At 32.5% G+C, this 17,545-nt stretch overlaps 1 protein-coding gene and 1 long non-coding RNA gene across 7 annotated transcripts in view; both read right to left on the bottom strand.

Moving 5' to 3' along the window:
- Positions 1–1,341, bottom strand: part of LOC126890592 (zinc finger protein 271-like) — a 28,429-nt gene extending 27,088 nt beyond the window's left edge. For all 6 annotated transcript variants that reach the window (XM_050659658.1, XM_050659659.1, XM_050659661.1 and 3 more), the window contains exon 1: positions 448–1,341. In XM_050659658.1, coding sequence (XP_050515615.1) covers positions 448–676 — 229 coding nt within the window. In that variant the 5' untranslated portion in view covers positions 677–1,341. The remainder of the gene's footprint in view (positions 1–447) is intronic.
- A 3,695-nt stretch (positions 1,342–5,036) lies between these two features.
- LOC126890775 (uncharacterized) lies at positions 5,037–14,224 on the bottom strand. The gene is made up of 4 exons (XR_007700456.1): positions 14,183–14,224; positions 7,048–7,211; positions 6,683–6,948; positions 5,037–6,335 (listed from the first exon to the last, which is right to left on the bottom strand). It is a non-coding gene; the product is annotated as an uncharacterized LOC126890775 (long non-coding RNA).
- Positions 14,225–17,545: the final 3,321 nt, after the last annotated feature.

The following is a 17,545-nucleotide window of genomic DNA, read 5'->3' as shown; positions in this document are numbered from 1 at the left end:
GAAATGGAGTTGGATGGGGCACACACTAAGGAGGCCTGACACAGATATAGTGAGGCAAGCCCTAGAATACACACCACATGTAAAGAGAAGACCAAGTAAACCTACAGAAACGTGGAAAAAACGTGTCAAGAAAGAAATTAATGCTATTGGGAAAACCTAGGCAGAAACAAACATCAGTGCAAAGGATAGGACCCACATCACTGGATAGGACAGAATGGAGGCAGACAGTTGACGCTCAAAGCTCTGCATGGAGTGAAGAGGAATAAGTAAGTATAAGATATAATATTGTTTTAGAAGCTTGTTTTTGTATTTTATACCTGAAATAGTGAACTCGATTGTCTGTTAATGCCTTCCTCAACACATTCAAATCAACAAGAAACCCTCTATCATTGTGAAAAAGTTATTCCTATTTACACTACTTCTACTAGGAAATATTTTGTTACTAACCTTTTTCAGTTTCTTGGTTTTCTTCAAATGAATTTCCATGTTGTTTTATATCAGTATTTATGTGCCACTTCTTCAAGTCTAAGGAATCATATCTGTCCAGAGTCACTTCTCTATTGGACTGCTCTTGAATTTCACATTTAAAGCCATTCAAAAGATAATTATCCAAGTCATTATTATACTCTATTTCTACTTTACAGGTTTCCTCGCTAATTTCTTGTTTTACTTCCATTTTATTACACTTGTTTTGATTTATATGTACATATTCCAATTCCAAATTACAATAGTAATTTTACATCCAAGTAAGTGTATTCTGTCTAAAGGTCTAAACGTCTAAACCACAGAATAACTAACCATACAGAAGCGAAACTCAGGCCCAAAATGGTAACATAATTTTCATGCTCATGTGTCAACGTAACTGGTATAACCTCACTTTTAGACTGACAGTGACAGTTGTTTTTAGTTAAATTTTATATTTATATATGTTTTATTTTATAGTTTATTTATATTTTATAGTTAAATTTTATATTTCAAAATTATTTAATAGCTACTTGTCAAAAATATCACATCATTTGAATTGGTCTATTCCTTAGAACATCAAGTTCCATTCTGTAACTAGGGCTCAAGGTCAAATATTTCGGTTCCCACACAATCAATGGAAACGACAGTCAGTTTCGCTTCTGTATGGTTAGTTATTCTGTGTCTAAACTAAATCACAGCTACAGCACACTAGCACACTCCAAGAAGGGGCCTTAATCAAATTTTATATTGTATAAAATATTTATACAATTTATACCTTTATTTGCAATTATTGGAGTTTCTTGAACCTCTACACTCTACTCCTAGGCCACAGTATATAGGTTTATACAACAATTCGTATGAACAAAAAAACTGTGCCTAGGCCACAGTTTTTTTGCTTATACGAATCAGTTAGTTCACTCTAGTTTTTATGCGGTTCCTGCGCGTGCAGAAACTCCTAGCAGACTGCGCAGTAGACTAGGTGAAAATTGTTGCTGTTGCAAGATTTAAAATATTCCGATAAAGAATATTCCAAAATTATAATAAAATAATTATGATTATCGATTTTTTTCAAAAATCTGAAAATTAAATTCATAAATGGTAAAATCCTTTACGTACACACTTGTATAAAATTTGAAAAATAATATTTTCTAATTATTGATTGAATGTATTCAAACAATTAATCACAAGTAACTATCTAAATTGGTGACATTTGGCAACAGTGAGTAGATCTGGTTTATTTAAATTAGGGAATCCATCGACCTGTCAAAGTTAAATCACGTGATCTTTGGTTGGCACATTGGTTGGCACCAATGAACTGTCAATACGGATGGAATAGGCACCACAAACCATACATACTATAGACGTTTCACGACCATGTTAATCTTTTGGATCGAATTAACGCCATCTCTTGATTGGAATGGGAACTAAATTGACAAATTTTGGTTACGTAGGAATTTCAAATTATAAATTTTGCGGGATTTTTGATGAAATTTCGCAGGAAATTAAAACAACAGAAAGACAATTCAATGATTTATTCAATATTTTACTGAAAACTTCAAATATTCCAATTTGTTTTCAAAATGCTAAACACTACTGCCATGTGTCACGTAAAATCACTGATGTGTAATATTGAGTTGAATAAAATTTTTTGAAAGAATCTTTTGTAGGATGATTGTTTAGATAAATATTACCTTATAATCTTTTACAAACTTCCAAAAATATATAGGCCCGAAATGTTGATGACACACTTGTCTATTGGAATAAACTGTTTCAGGATCTATTTATTGTTTTTTTAAATGTGGAGAAACACAACACGGGATGATCAATGTAAACTAAAAATGCTACTCATAAAAACGGAGAGGAGGTTAATACAATTGATTAAAATTGTGATTAAATCTAATTAAAAACGTAACACCACTATAATAAAATAATTAAGCCACAAACTGTAAAATAAAAAGTAAATAACAAATTAATTTAATTGTCAACTGTCAGTTGTTAAATATGACAAGAAAATTGACTGACAGCGGCATCTCTGGATTGGAATGGTAACTAATTTGCTGTCTTGACCTTGACAATTTACGTGAAACGTCTATGAGTATGTATGGTTTGTGATAGGCACAAAGACAACTAATGCAGCCACGATACAAGAGAGAGGTCCTAGAGAGAGACAGACAAGGTGGTGGAAACTTTGACAGGCCGTGTAATTTGAGTTGCTTATATCAACTTAAATCGGGGAAATATAAAAGTCTAAATATAAAAGTAACATAAAAACATAATCAAGGACTTCTTCACTTTGTATAAAACAGTCACTAATTTAGTATTTAAATAGTTTTAAAATTATTTAACTCCCAAATACTTTAGGAAAGTAGGTATTTGTTTTGATAAATACAAATAACAATTCTGAAAAGTATCTAAACACCAAGTATGGCACTGTGTACTCTATTTATCCCCTAAATACAAAAAAGTGGTTAAATTTTGAAATATGTACTGCCAATCAGCATTAGGCCTTAGCCAAGTTAAAATATAAGTTAAAATATTCAACGAACTGTAAATACTGATTCAATCGGGTCCATTTATATAGGCAACTCAAATTACACGGCCTGTCAAATTCTCCACCACCTTGCCTGTCTCTCTCTAGGACCTCTCTCTTGTATGTTGGTGTCAATCTTGCAATCTTGCTTCACTATTTGAATGGAACATGGCCATTCCATCCGTATTGACAGTTCATTGGTTGGCACACAAAACCGTTCTTAACCTAAACTCAATGTAATTTTTGATTTTTCGTATTTGTTTTTCGTCGTGATTTTTTAGCTAATTTAGTATTAAAAGACATTCATTAGATTAATTAGTTTATAAACTTTACGTTTTTGGTGATCTTGAGTGCTGACAACATGCCTGTGACTTGTATAGTAGTGAACTGTGGAAGTCCAACTGATCAGAATAATGTTAATTTTAATTTGTTTTTTGTCGTGATTTTGAGCTTAATATAGTATTTAAAGACATTCATTGGATTAATTATTTTATAAACTTTACGTTTTTGGTGATTTTGAGTGCTGACAACATGCCTGTGACTTGTATAGTAGTGAACTGTGGAAGTCCAACTGATCAGAATAATGTTAATTTTAATTTGTTTTTTATCGTGATTTTGAGCTTAATATAGTATTTAAAGACATTCATTAGATTGATTATTTTATAAACTTTTCGTTTTTGGTGATTTTAAGTGCTGAAAATGGCTAATTGGCTATGTCAAAGCCATTAATAAAAAAAAAGTGCTGAAAACATGCCTGTAACTTGTATAGTAGTGAACTGTGAAAGTCAAGCTGATCGGATAATGTTAATTTTTTTTGTGTTCCCTCTATAGGGCTTTTCATTCACAGTCATTTGTTTTGAGCTTCTGTCATATGTCCTATAATCCGTGTATAGTAATATTATACACGAATTATACAACATCTAACGGAAGCTCGAAACAAATGACAATCAATGAAAAGCCCTATTAGAAACTCATTTATGTTTCCTCGCCTAACTAAATTATCAAAAAACAGGACGCACTCATGCTAGGAATTATGGTTTTTATTAATATTATTACAATTATTTATATGTGACACTAACGTAACTAGTGACATTAATTTTAGGCCAATGTGACAAACTTTATTAATACTAAATTTTAACATTTATCCCCTATTTTGTTAAAACAATATTATTTTGTTTTTCATTCTATTCAAAATAAATGCAGTTTTGACAGGGAATTTGTTTTGTTATTTATTTATTCCATATAGACCTGGATCCCGCGTACCAAAAAAAAGTTGATTAATAGCAAGCTGAAAATTTATTAATAGCTTAACAGTGTCTAGTCCGACAAACTTTGATGTATGGGAACACTAGAAGTTTTAACTGTAGAACAGGTTAAAAATTTGGAACGTCAAACTACGAAAATGTTTATGTAATTTGTCAGATAAAACTTCCAATTGATTTGCTACCAATTCATTAAACTCTCATGCAAAAACCAGACTGGTGAAAAAATCACCAACTGGGCATTTTAATGAGTAGAACACGAAGACCATGTCAAACTACAGGAATCATGTTGGTTAGTAATAGCAGTCTGATTTTTGCATGAGAATTTAATGAAAGGGTAACAGATCAATTGGATGTTCTGTCCGACAAAATTTATGGGATGTTTTCGTAATCTGATGTTCCAAATCTGAGTTTCCAAACTGTTTCACAATTAAAACTACCCCTGTTCCAGTGTCACAATACATCAAAGTTTGTCCAACTGGACACCGTTAAACTATTAACAAATTTTCAGCTTGCTATTAATCAATTTTTTTGGTACACAGGATCCAGACCTAATAGGTTTGTTCGTAGTACGACACAAACGATTAGCAACTGCTGCCAACCATCAGATGCATGAGCAGTTAACAGTTAGCGTTGTGCAGTTAATAGTTAGCATTCATAGACTACGAATGCGCATGTGTCTGATGGTTGGCAAGAGTTGCTGATCGTTCTATGAACAAACCTATCAGTAAGCACAATTTGTGATATCCATGGGTAGTTACTAACAGAAAGAGGCAGGATTCGATTTTTAAAACATTTATTTTAGAGTCAAAACATAGTCGTACCTTAAACGATAAATGTATATTATCATTACAAGTTGATACTAATTACAAAAATAAATACACATCTAAAAGACCAATACATAATTACTCATGATGAAGTACATTATAATCACAAACCATACATACTATAGACGTTTCACGACCATGTTAATCTTTTGGATCGAATTAACGCCATCTCTTGATTGGAATGGGAACTAAATTGACAAATTTTGGTTACGTAGGAATTTCAAATTATAAATTTTGCGGGATTTTTGATGAAATTTCGCAGGAAATTAAAACAACAGAAAGACAATTCAATGATTTATTCAATATTTTACTGAAAACTTCAAATATTCCAATTTGTTTTCAAAATGCTAAACACTACTGCCATGTGTCACGTAAAATCACTGATGTGTAATATTGAGTTGAATAAAATTTTTTGAAAGAATCTTTTGTAGGATGATTGTTTAGATAAATATTACCTTATAATCTTTTACAAACTTCCAAAAATATATAGGCCCGAAATGTTGATGACACACTTGTCTATTGGAATAAACTGTTTCAGGATCTATTTATTGTTTTTTTAAATGTGGAGAAACACAACACGGGATGATCAATGTAAACTAAAAATGCTACTCATAAAAACGGAGAGGAGGTTAATACAATTGATTAAAATTGTGATTAAATCTAATTAAAAACGTAACACCACTATAATAAAATAATTAAGCCACAAACTGTAAAATAAAAAGTAAATAACAAATTAATTTAATTGTCAACTGTCAGTTGTTAAATATGACAAGAAAATTGACTGACAGCGGCATCTCTGGATTGGAATGGTAACTAATTTGCTGTCTTGACCTTGACAATTTACGTGAAACGTCTATGAGTATGTATGGTTTGTGATTATAATTAAAAATGAATAACCATTTTCATATCGCTGCAACACAATGCCAAAGACTTCTTATATTTCAGTTCGTTTAGTGAGCGCAACAAGCACTCTGACCGAACAGTTTCAAAACTCATTAGTTTTTCATCAGAGAATGCATATGTTGCTATCTCCAAACCATGTAGCTGTAACATATGTACATGCATTGGGTTCTTCTTCGTCTGTCTTGCTCTGGGCATACTCAGCTAAAAATAGGATTGCTGCAATATGGCTGCAGACTTCACTATTACCGGCCATACGCATACAATGTGCATTTGCTATGTCATCAGAACTGGCTATCACCCCACCCAAGCATTTAGTCGTTTAGCATTAGCTTTTTGGAAATGCTTCACCTAAAAAAAATATTTTATTTTTTTTGGAAATTCTTCAACTACAAAAATTTATTTTTATTAGAGTATTTGCGTTCTTTACAATGATTGAGAATACTTTATTTAAAATCAGACATTCATATAATATAATTTTAGAACAATCATGACAGTAATTCAAATAGATGGCAGTAATAAATCATTTTCAGAGAATTATGGAGTTCGCAGTTTACAGATTAGGACGACAATATGTCTGGTTTCATACAGATATATAAACGTAAATAAATCTAATATTTAGAACCAATTTATCCAAAAGACACTAATACTGTTATCCATATATTTCTTAATGGTGAATAAATAAAATAAAGGCATACCTTTCCAACAATAATATGGAAATCAGGAAATCATTAACAATTTTTACTCCATTCAAAACAAATCCAGCTGTAAAATATTTATGTGCCTGAAGGCTTTTGTATGCTTTCATCTGCTGCTTAGAGTAGCAACTGTGAGACTCCACCAGATCTGTATAAATACATATCTATAATAGTAACTTGATGGACTGCACTTTACTGTAAAATCCAATTCTGACTGAATTCCGTATGGATCTAAATCCCCAATTATTTTCAGCTTCAATAAATATCTAAAACAATAAAAGAAATAATGTTATTGCTTGCAAAATTCATCATTATTGATAAATATCGGGGCAAAATGAACAGTAAATAAACATTGTTTCGCCTACCTTTCTCGCAACATCTGGAGTTTCCAATAATAATTTCCTTAAATAATCAGTTCGCATTGTGGTAAAGTTTATAAAGTTCACAAAAACAGGAAACGAAATCCAAATGAATCCAAAATACGACGATAAACAATGAAAAATCATTGAAAAATAGATACAAACATAACCTCTTCTTTCTTCTTCTTCTTCTTCCTTTTTTTTGGGTTTCGATTTTTTTTTAATCATTTACCCACGGTTCTTAGACATTACTACGGTAGCCTAAATCGACTAACCAATGAACATTAAGGGTGAGATTACGTCACGAGAGTTTACTGTCATTTGAATCGTAATATGATTTTTTTCGAATCCTGAGGAAACCAAGTATTTTAGAAAAATTTAAACGCAGGATGCAAGATTACATTATTACCGAGGGCGGAAAGCCCCTTAGAATAAACAAGCAGATTCTATTGAATGAAATATTTGAAATTAAATATCACACTTCTCTTTTATTTTCAGCCCTGTAACTTATTAAAATAAACATTATAGAAGTTTTCAGGGACTTTCAGCCCTCGGTAATAATGTAGTCTTTCATTCTGAGTTTAAATTTTTCAAAAATATTTATTAGTTTTCTCAGGATTCGAAAAAAATGAATACAATTAAAACACATTGGGAATTTTGACATGCGTCAAGGTTTTGCATTAACTCAATGTAAAATTCTGAACTGTTGAATTCCAGCTTCCCTAATAATTATTTTACATCAAAAGACATTAGAAACTATTTGAAGAGGATTGAAATCTGTATTGGAAATAACTGTTAAAATTGGTCTATGTAATTAAACATATTCCAAAATTTTGTAAAAATGTAATACATTTTAGTTTTCAGTCCAAACTTAGGCCACACACAATGCAATAATGTTCACATTTTTGAACTGTCAATATTTTTATTTTATCATCTATTGTTTAAAAAAAAATAAGATACCCTCAGTTGCGGAGAAAGGATTAATAATAAAGATTTTTTTATTCAGTCAATGGTGTGAGCACTGTCAGTTAAATAGTAACGTGTGGCCTTACTTTTACACGCATACCTATTGTAGCAAATGTATCATATTTTTCAAAATTTTGGAATGCATTTAAATCGTAGAACAATTTTAACTTTTGATTTGAATACAGATTTTAATTCTCTACAAGTATTCTCTCATGACTTTTGATGTAGAATAATTAGGGAAGCAGGAATTCAACAATTCAGAATTTTACATTGAGTTTCCTATGGCCCTTTTTACGATTCACCACCCGGTATAAGATAAAATGTGTACTATTTGTCTTATTATTTCATAATAACACAAATAATACACATATATACACAATAACACACATTCAATGATCGAAAATAATTTAAAAATATGGGAATGTAAACTCTTGTGACGTAAAGTCAAAAATATAAGTCTCCCCACCACCGTCGGACAAGACAACCGTAATAAGGTCTAATAACCGTGTCATTTACCCAGTACATGTTATTGGTTATGCGCGTCTTGCTCAAGGCAATGCACAACCAGGTGTCAGGTGTCCTGTCAACTTCAGATCTATTTTTTTTTTTTGGTCCTATGTGGTCCTTGTCCTTCTTCTTGTTTTTCTGTAGCTAGAGGGGGAAAAGTGTTACAACATTTAAGGTTAACTTAAGACTTTTCTCGTTTGGGGGTAGCTTCCAAACATTTTCACATAGGTTTAGGGCTGGCTACCTTCGGTTAGGATTAAGGATTTTAAGGATACAAATATAATTTTTGACATTTTAGGAGATTCCCTGTATTTTCTGAAGTATTTATTTATTGTTATTGTTATTATTATTATTTTTTCAAAATTCTATAGATCTACTTGAAAAAATTTGATAAATTTATTGATTATCTTAATAACTTTATTCGAGGGTTTATATAAAATGCTCTGTAAAGATATTGGACTGTCTGTTCCAGCTTTTATTAGTTCTAGATACAAATCCATATCTTTATGTTTATTTATGGGGCACTCAAAGATGATGTGTACCAATGTTCCCATAGTACCGCATTCGCATATCGGTGTTTCCGTTTTGCCTATTTTGTGGAGATAACAAGGAGTTTTGCAATGTCCACTTCGTAAACGATTAAGGTTAGTAATATTGTTCCTACCCAAATATCCACATTTGTTATACCAAGGTTTTATAGGGAAACTATCCTGCAGTCCATAATAGTCCGGATATTTACCTTTAATTTGGGAATACCAGTTATTGTAAAATTGAGTCAAGATGTTCTTTTTTGTAACACAAAAGATATCTGTGCTGATGTTTTTTACATCATATGGTACTCTTAATTCTCTCCCAATATTGGCCAAGCTATCTGCCACCTCGTTGCCTTTAATCCCCTGATGTCCCGGTACCCATTCTAATCCTATTGAAAATCCCATATTATTTGCATCTACCAGTAGTTTTTTGGTCATTATAGTTACATAATCCATTTGGTCCCATTTGTGACTAGATATTTTGGATAAGGCACTTTTTGAATCTACAAAGATCACTGCTTTCATGATTTCCTTTTCAATACATACCGACATGGCTTTGTATACCGCTATTATTTCAGTTGTGCAGATTTGTGTGTAGTTATGGAGTCGTGACGAATATTTATAATTGATGCTTGGGATGTAAATTCCAAATCCCGATTGATTTGTTTGTGGGTCTATTGATCCATCTGTATATACGTGGGTATGATTATTATATATTCCACCATATTTAGCTATGAACCTTTCGTTCGATTCAATTTCATATTTTTCAAATTCTAGACTTTTAATTGTAATGGGGTATAGAAGAGTTTTTCTTTCTACCTCATATATAGGATTGATTTTATATCTAATTATGTTTTTTGTTTTTTTGAGTATATTTGTATATGCTAGTGAGTAATCAGGTATGACCTTGTTCCTCCAGAATCTATTGTTTGCATTTATTGCTTCGTTTAGCTTATTTAGACTCTTTACTATGATATTGTTTTTTTCCGGCATTTGTTTGAGTATATATTTATGTGCTAGTATCTCCCTTCTAACTTGTAACGTTGTTACTGAACATTCTGCTTGCAATATTAAGATGGGTGTAGAACGTAGACAACCCGTTACGATTCTCAAGGCAACATTCTGTACTTGTTCCAACCTCATCATCAAACTTTTACTGCAGGGGTTTAAAAGATTGGCTGCGTAATCTAAATGAGATCTAACTATTCCTTTGTATAAACTCAAAAGAATGTTCGGGTCAGCTCCCCATTTTGTACCACAAATTGCTCTCATGACATTTATTCCTTTGTTTGCTTTAGTTATCATGTCGTTAATTTGAATTGTCATATTCAAATTGCACTGTAAATGAAATCCCAGATACTTTATTTCATTTTTCCATGGAATTTCCATATTTTGATATATCAAATGTGGGAAGTTATAAGCCTGACTTCTTTTTCTAAATATTATTGCTTTTGATTTGTGTGCTGAAATTTTAAAGTTGTGTTTCTCAAACCACTCCTGTAAATTTATTATATGGGTATTTAAGGAATTAATTAGCTTGTATATATCAGATCCTTGCACCAGAATTACAAAATCATCTGCATATTGAAAACACTCCATCTCATGGTTTATTAAATCATGTAGGGATCTAGTATAGAGATTAAATAATATTGGACTGAGTGGAGACCCTTGAGGCAATCCAGTGGATGCTTGCATTGGGCCTAATATATTATTTGATTTGTCTTTAACGTAGATATTTCTGTTGAGCAAAAATTGCAAGATCAAGTTTGCATAAGTTATTGGGATGTCATACTTTAATAAGTATTTATATAGCAAATATATATTGACTGTATCATATGCCCTACTGATATCCAAAAAAATTCCAATTGTATTTAAATTTTTACTAAATCCAGTTCTAATATAATTAATTGTTAAAGCTAAGTTATCGTTGCACCCTTTGTTTCTTCTGAAACCTAACTGCTTAGGGCTTAGTATCGATTTTTTTTCCGTTATTTGTTCTATTCTTAATTTAATTATATTTTGCAAAATTTTGCCTACACATGACTCTAGAGCTATGTTTCTATAATTATCCTCACATAAAGGGTCTCTATTGGGTTTTAAAAAGGGAATGACAAGGGTGTTTTTCCATTCTTGTGGAAAACCTGTGTTTCTTTTAACTATTTGATTAAATATTTTTGACAATGTATCTAGCGCCACCAGGGGAAGTCTGTTTATCATGCTATATGCTACAAGATCTAAGCCAGTAGCCTTATCCTTTTTATTTATGACACTTATTATTTCTTGCCTTGAAATGTCCTCCACATCCTCGTTAGTTAGGGTAACCATGAACTCAGGATCTGTTATGTCAATTGCCAAATTATTTAATATGTTCTGAGCTATGTTTTTGTTGGGAAGTTTAGCAGGGATTACAGCATTTTGATATGTGGAGAATAGCTTAACTGTTCGCCATATTTCAGATAGAGGAGTGTCCCTTGTCAATCCATTGCAAAAGCTTTTGAAGCTATTTCTTTTTTTTGTTTTAAATATTTTTTTACTGTATGCAAATATTTTTTTGATTTCAATATAATTTTCATTGCTTGCTTCTTCCTTATATTTTTTAATTTTTTCTTTTCTTGTTTTTATTAAATTAGAGCATTCCTTATCCCACCAGGGAGGGCTTTTCTTTTTTCTTATAGATTTTTCTGTTTTCAAGAGAGGTATTTCCTCATCACTCACCATTTCCATAATTTGTGTAAATGAATTATAGTCTTCACACCCATTCTTCATCAAGTCTTCCATTTTTGAAGCATAATTCTCCCAATTGACATTCTTTGTATTTCTTTTATGACTTTTTTGTGTTACTATATTTTCATTTACAATTGCGATTTTGCAAGAAGTTGGAAAATGATCACTGCCTCCAGAATCCTCTAACACATCCCATTGGCATATATTTGCAATTTCCGAGGAAATTAGTGTTAGGTCTACCGCTGAGGCATTCTGTCCAGGTAGGGTAATCCGCGTGGGTCTCCCATCATTGCAGCAAACTAGATCCAAATCCTCTAAGGATTCAGCAATTATTCTTCCATTAACATTAACAGACACTTGACTTCCCCAAAGTGCATTATGTGCATTCATATCCCCCATTAAAATTTTATTTCCCCTGATTTTATTTATGCGTCCAACCCAACTATTTAAATTTATTTTTGCCCTAGGATGGATATAAATGTTAATAACTGTAATGTCCCAATCTATTATTTTTATTGCTAAAATTTGAATTTTACTAACATTATTATTATACCTATATACTATTTTGTGATCCAGACTATTATGAACCACAGTAGCTAGGCCACCATAACCATCCCCTCGATCCAACCTATGTATTTCATATCCTCTTAGATAGAAGTGATGATTATTTTTTAGCCAAGTTTCATTTAATAGAATTAATTTGGGTCTATGTTCGCTTATGAAATATTTCAGACTGTTATAGTTACTGCTTAAACTTTTTATGTTCCATTGGATAATAAGTGGATTCTTGATATCCATCTAAATCTAGCAACTTTTGGTTCGATGAGCTTTCATGTATAAATAGCTGGTTCAAGTAATTGATTATATGTTCCTTATGTTTCCAATCTAGTTTTTTTAATATCGCATTCAGTGTTTTTTCTGTGTCCCTCTCTAGTTGCTCTGTACGGGAACATCCAGGAGTCTCATTGTTTACTGCACGAGCTCTCTCTTCGCTTCTCCCATTTGGAGATAATAAATATTGATTGTGTACTTCTTTATTGTATGTCTTATTTGTTTCATTAGCCTTTCTTTTATTTTTGTTTGAGTTATTCTCAATTTTTCTACTAAACAGGTGTTCAGGGTTACTCTTTACATTTTCTATCCATCGCATATTGATGGGAATTGTCTCTAAATTATTTGTTTGAGTTTTATGTAATGTTGGGAATTCCTCCTGGCTCATTCTGAATATATTATTCTCTTGCGATTTTCTAGTAGAAACATAAGGAAATCTCTCGCATGCCTCGTAGTATGAAAGATTGTCCAGAGACATGACAGCCTTAATATTCCGCTGTCTCACATACTCTGGACACTCCTCATAGGTACTTATATGAAAGCTGCTATTACAATGTAAACATTTCATCGAACAATCCCCTTCATGTATTTTTTCCGCGCAGTTTTTGCATTTTTCTCCCCCTCTACAAAGATTTTTTGTGTGTCCAAAAAGAAAACACCGATAACATTGAACCACTGGTATCATGTATGGTTTTACCCTAAAAGGGATCCCATATATATTCACTTCCTTCGGGATTACTTTTCCCGAAAAGGTAAATGCGACCGTTTCTGTATCAATATATTTCTCCGTGTCATATTTAGACTTCCGTTTAAATCGTCTTATTTCTAGTACTTTAATGTTGGCCGAAGCCAATCCCGAAAATTTGATTAGATCTGCATCCGATATACTAGTATCTACATTATTAACGACTCCCCTACATGTTACGTTATTTGCCGGAATAAACAATTCATATCCATCATTTCTGACCACGTCATTTAAAACAAATTTATTAGCATCCTCCCATTTCTTGAAAGCAACGCTAATTCGGTTTTTTCCTTTTTTGCTAAGTTTAAGTACATTCTCGATTTTTTTGTCATTTATGTATTTTGCTAATTTCAAAAAACTATAATTACCGACGTTATCGCCTTTTGACTCCATAAATACCTCAAAGGGACCGGTATCAGTGTACTGATAATAGAAATGTTTTTTTCCTTTTTTTATTTCATTGTTATTATTAGTGATTGAATTAGCATTGCTATCAAGTAATGGTGTATTCTTTAAACTACTATTATTTTCAGTGTTTTCTATATTATCTAACATCTCCTCATCACCGGGGGGGTTAGCACCCCCGGTAGTATCCCCCATAATTAACCGTGTAATGCAAAGCTGTCTCTTTTTTACCTAACTAGATAATGTATAATTTATTTTATTCAAAGAAAGTACAGGAAATTTAGGAATTCAACAGATAGGAAATTTGTTAGTTACCTCTATTATGTAGTTCCTATTTTGTTTTTGTCGCCTGCGTTTTTTTTGAATTATCACTTCCACACTGAACTGTCACACAACCGAACGTTACGAAAGCTCATACAGAAGTCCTAACCTCTTCTTTAGTTTGTGTGCCAACCAGAGGTCACGTGGTTGTTTGGATTGCCTAATAGTATGTTTATTCCAAACCATAGAAGAGTGTTCCAAACATAACCTTATAAACAAACAGTTGTTTATTTTAGAGTTATTTATTATTGTTTTCTCATATTTTGCAATTGTTAAGTTGGTTTACTTCGAATTTAATATGCATTACTGTGGTATTTCTCCAGTTTTCTAAGAAGGTTGGTGATTTTGAATTGGGATTATGATGAATTTAACCCAAAGGCAATGTGTGTTTATTTATGTGGCAAAATTCCAGGCACCATAAAAATTTGAGTTTCTTCCTGTTGCCCATGGATGAAAATCGGTAAGAACGTAAATTCTATTTAATATCATTTTTGACCTGCTGTCGTTTTAGGTTTGCAGAATGAAAAGAAATTGTTCAATGTGATAAACTTTCTATGAACAGTCCTCAATATTGTTACATTAACTTTTAAATATGCACTTTACATCTTGAGGAGCAGGCCTTTGCAGAAATACTGAAAAAACGCAAAATAAAATAAACGAAATATGTCTTGAGATTAAACATTCAAGTTGAAGGTGTGTTCTTTCTTCCTTAAACTGGAATGATAATTTTGTAATTCTTTAGGCACATCTATTGAGAAGTTACAACCAGTGGCAAAGTGCCTTAAGGGAATCTATGACATATATAATTGAAGGTATGAGTATATGTTTCAAATTAATTGTTGGATGATTCTGAGAAAGTGTAAATTTTTTTCATGAATTTGGTACATAACTGTCTTTATCTAAACTCTAAAAACCATTGACATCTGTTTTGAAAAACCATGTTCCTAGAAACCATTGATAACAAATATAGACGGTTACCTCTGCATTTGTTGTATCATCTTACTACCCTATCCATAGTGAGTCTAATTTTTAAATCTATAATAATTGTTTACGTGCTGGTTTCATAAAGATGCTTCAAAAATCTATACCTATGGGTCTTACTAGGCAGCACAGCCATGCCTTTAATAGCTTTTCCAATTATATTTTCAATATGCTTATTCTAGTTAAGATTGCGGGATAAAAAGACCACTAAATATTTGAGTTCATTTTTAGGTATCAGCATTGGCTCTACAGCCCATGGTGGGTCTTGGCCTGTTCCAGAATCAGCTTCCACTCTTTCCTATCCTTTGCTTGGCTTTCCAATTTCTCACTCGAGCATGAATTTTTGGTATATATGGGATTATATTGTGATAACGACCAGATCTATGAAAGAATAGTATGTTGTTAAAGAAGATTGTGGTGACACTATCTATGAATATCTGATAATATTGGTTAATGTGAATGGAGTCCAAAATGGGGTTTAGGCTGTTATATAAAAAACTAGGTCATTAGCATATGGAAGTAGGGCGACATTATCTGGTATTAAATTATGTGAATGAGGAGAATTAAACCTAAAAACTCTATTTATTCTGCTAATCAATATGATTTTGATATATTTTAATATAAAACATATGTTATTCTTTCTAGGGACATCTCCTCTGAAGGAATTACAATTATTTGCCAGTATGTCAAATGAATTTTCAACATCAGTCATACTTTCATGAATTTATTGATGAAAATAAAACTAGGTACATGATTTATTTACTTCCAAGGGATTCTAAGATACCATGTGTAAAAAGTCCAATATGCAGTGATGAGCATGCTAATAACTGGCAAAATATGGGATATAACGCCAAAGATGGGAAACATGGGATGCATTCTGAAGTAAAAAGAGATGAAACTGAGAGAAATTATCGATATAAACATATAAATTAACATTACATTACATAGTTTCCCACCTTGAGACGTATCAGATGAGTATGAGAACTGTCACTGTGACGGAGAATTTTATAAAATACTCCTGTCACAAAGGTGGGAAACTATGTAATGTTATCGTCGGCTAAGAGTGTTAACCTGCCAACTCCATTTTTCACTGTGAGTGATATTGGGGTAGTTTCTAGGTCTGTGTACCTTCATACCATGTCCCACAAGCCCGCTGGTTCCACTGTAGTTTAGAGATAGCTATTTCTAAACTACATTGGTGTCGGCGGGTTTGTGGGGTGGTGTATGAAAATACACAGACCCAGAAACTAGCCCAATATCACTCAAAGTGAAAAATGGAGTTAGCAGGTTAAAACTCTTATCCAAGGTTATGTTAATTTATTCGTTTATAACGATAAGTTCCACTTCTACCAGTTTCATCTCTTTTTATCTCACAAGTTAATATGTTTTCCATCTTTTGCGTTATTTTGCCGGTTATTAGTGTGAGTGCTCATTACTGTATATTTACGATTCTGTGATTTCTCAATATAATGCTGAGTAGGTATAGATGAGCATCTACAACCCTTTCAACAGAAATTTGTAAGTTCATTTTATGTACCTATTAAACTTTATTTTAAGGATGAATTTGAAATGCTTGTAGGGAATATATCTGTAAAAATAAAATTGGTATTATAAAATTGAAATTCTCAAAATATAATTTATAATTCGAATGTATTATTATTTTTTTCCTCTATAGAAAAGTCCTCTTATTAGTTTTCTCATTAGCCCTTTTGACAAGACATCTTACTTACGCCAGTACTTACTTAATTACTTATTCCTCTTCACTCCATGCGGAGCATAGGGCGTCAACTGTCTGCCTCCATTCTGTCTTATCCTTTGTACTGATCTTTATTTCTATCCAGGTTTTCCCAATAGGGCTTTTCATTCACAGTCATTTGTTTCGAGCTTCTGTCATATGTCGTATAATCCGTGTATATTCATAGATATAACAGAATAGATTAGGCCAGTTCGAAAAATAGCGTAACGCGGAACAGTTTGGGTCGGTGGTCTATCTTTCTCTCTCTACTGGCGCTCAGCTCTCTCTCTCTCTCTAGCATATGATGGCTGCCGCCTCTGTGTAACTGTCGTTCCATTACTCCCACCTCTTGGTAGATACGCTCACACTCGCACGACAGACAAAGATAGCTAGACCACCGTACTTGATATCAGCGTTACTCCCCGATGCATTGAGTGGCATATGACTAGCCTGATCTATTGTTGACATATCTCTGTGTATATTAGTATTATACACAGATTATACAACATATGACAGCAGCTCGAAGCAAATGACAATCAATGGAAAGCCCTATAGCATTAATTTCTTTTTCAACACTTCTTTTCCACATTTCTACGGGTCTACCTGGTCTTCTCTTTCCATGTGGTGTATATTCTAGGGCTTGCCTCGCTATGTCTGTGTCAGGTCTCCTTAGTGTGTGCTCCATCCAACTCCATTTCCTTTTGCATATTATCTTAGATATACATAGGTTTCTGGTTAGTTCTTGTCCATAGCTCT

Source organism: Diabrotica virgifera, chromosome 8, assembly GCF_917563875.1.
Source record: "Diabrotica virgifera virgifera chromosome 8, PGI_DIABVI_V3a".
NCBI lineage: Eukaryota > Metazoa > Arthropoda > Insecta > Coleoptera > Chrysomelidae > Diabrotica > Diabrotica virgifera.
The sequence above is the reverse complement of the archived record's forward strand: the minus strand, read 5'-3'. Positions and strand labels throughout refer to the sequence as shown.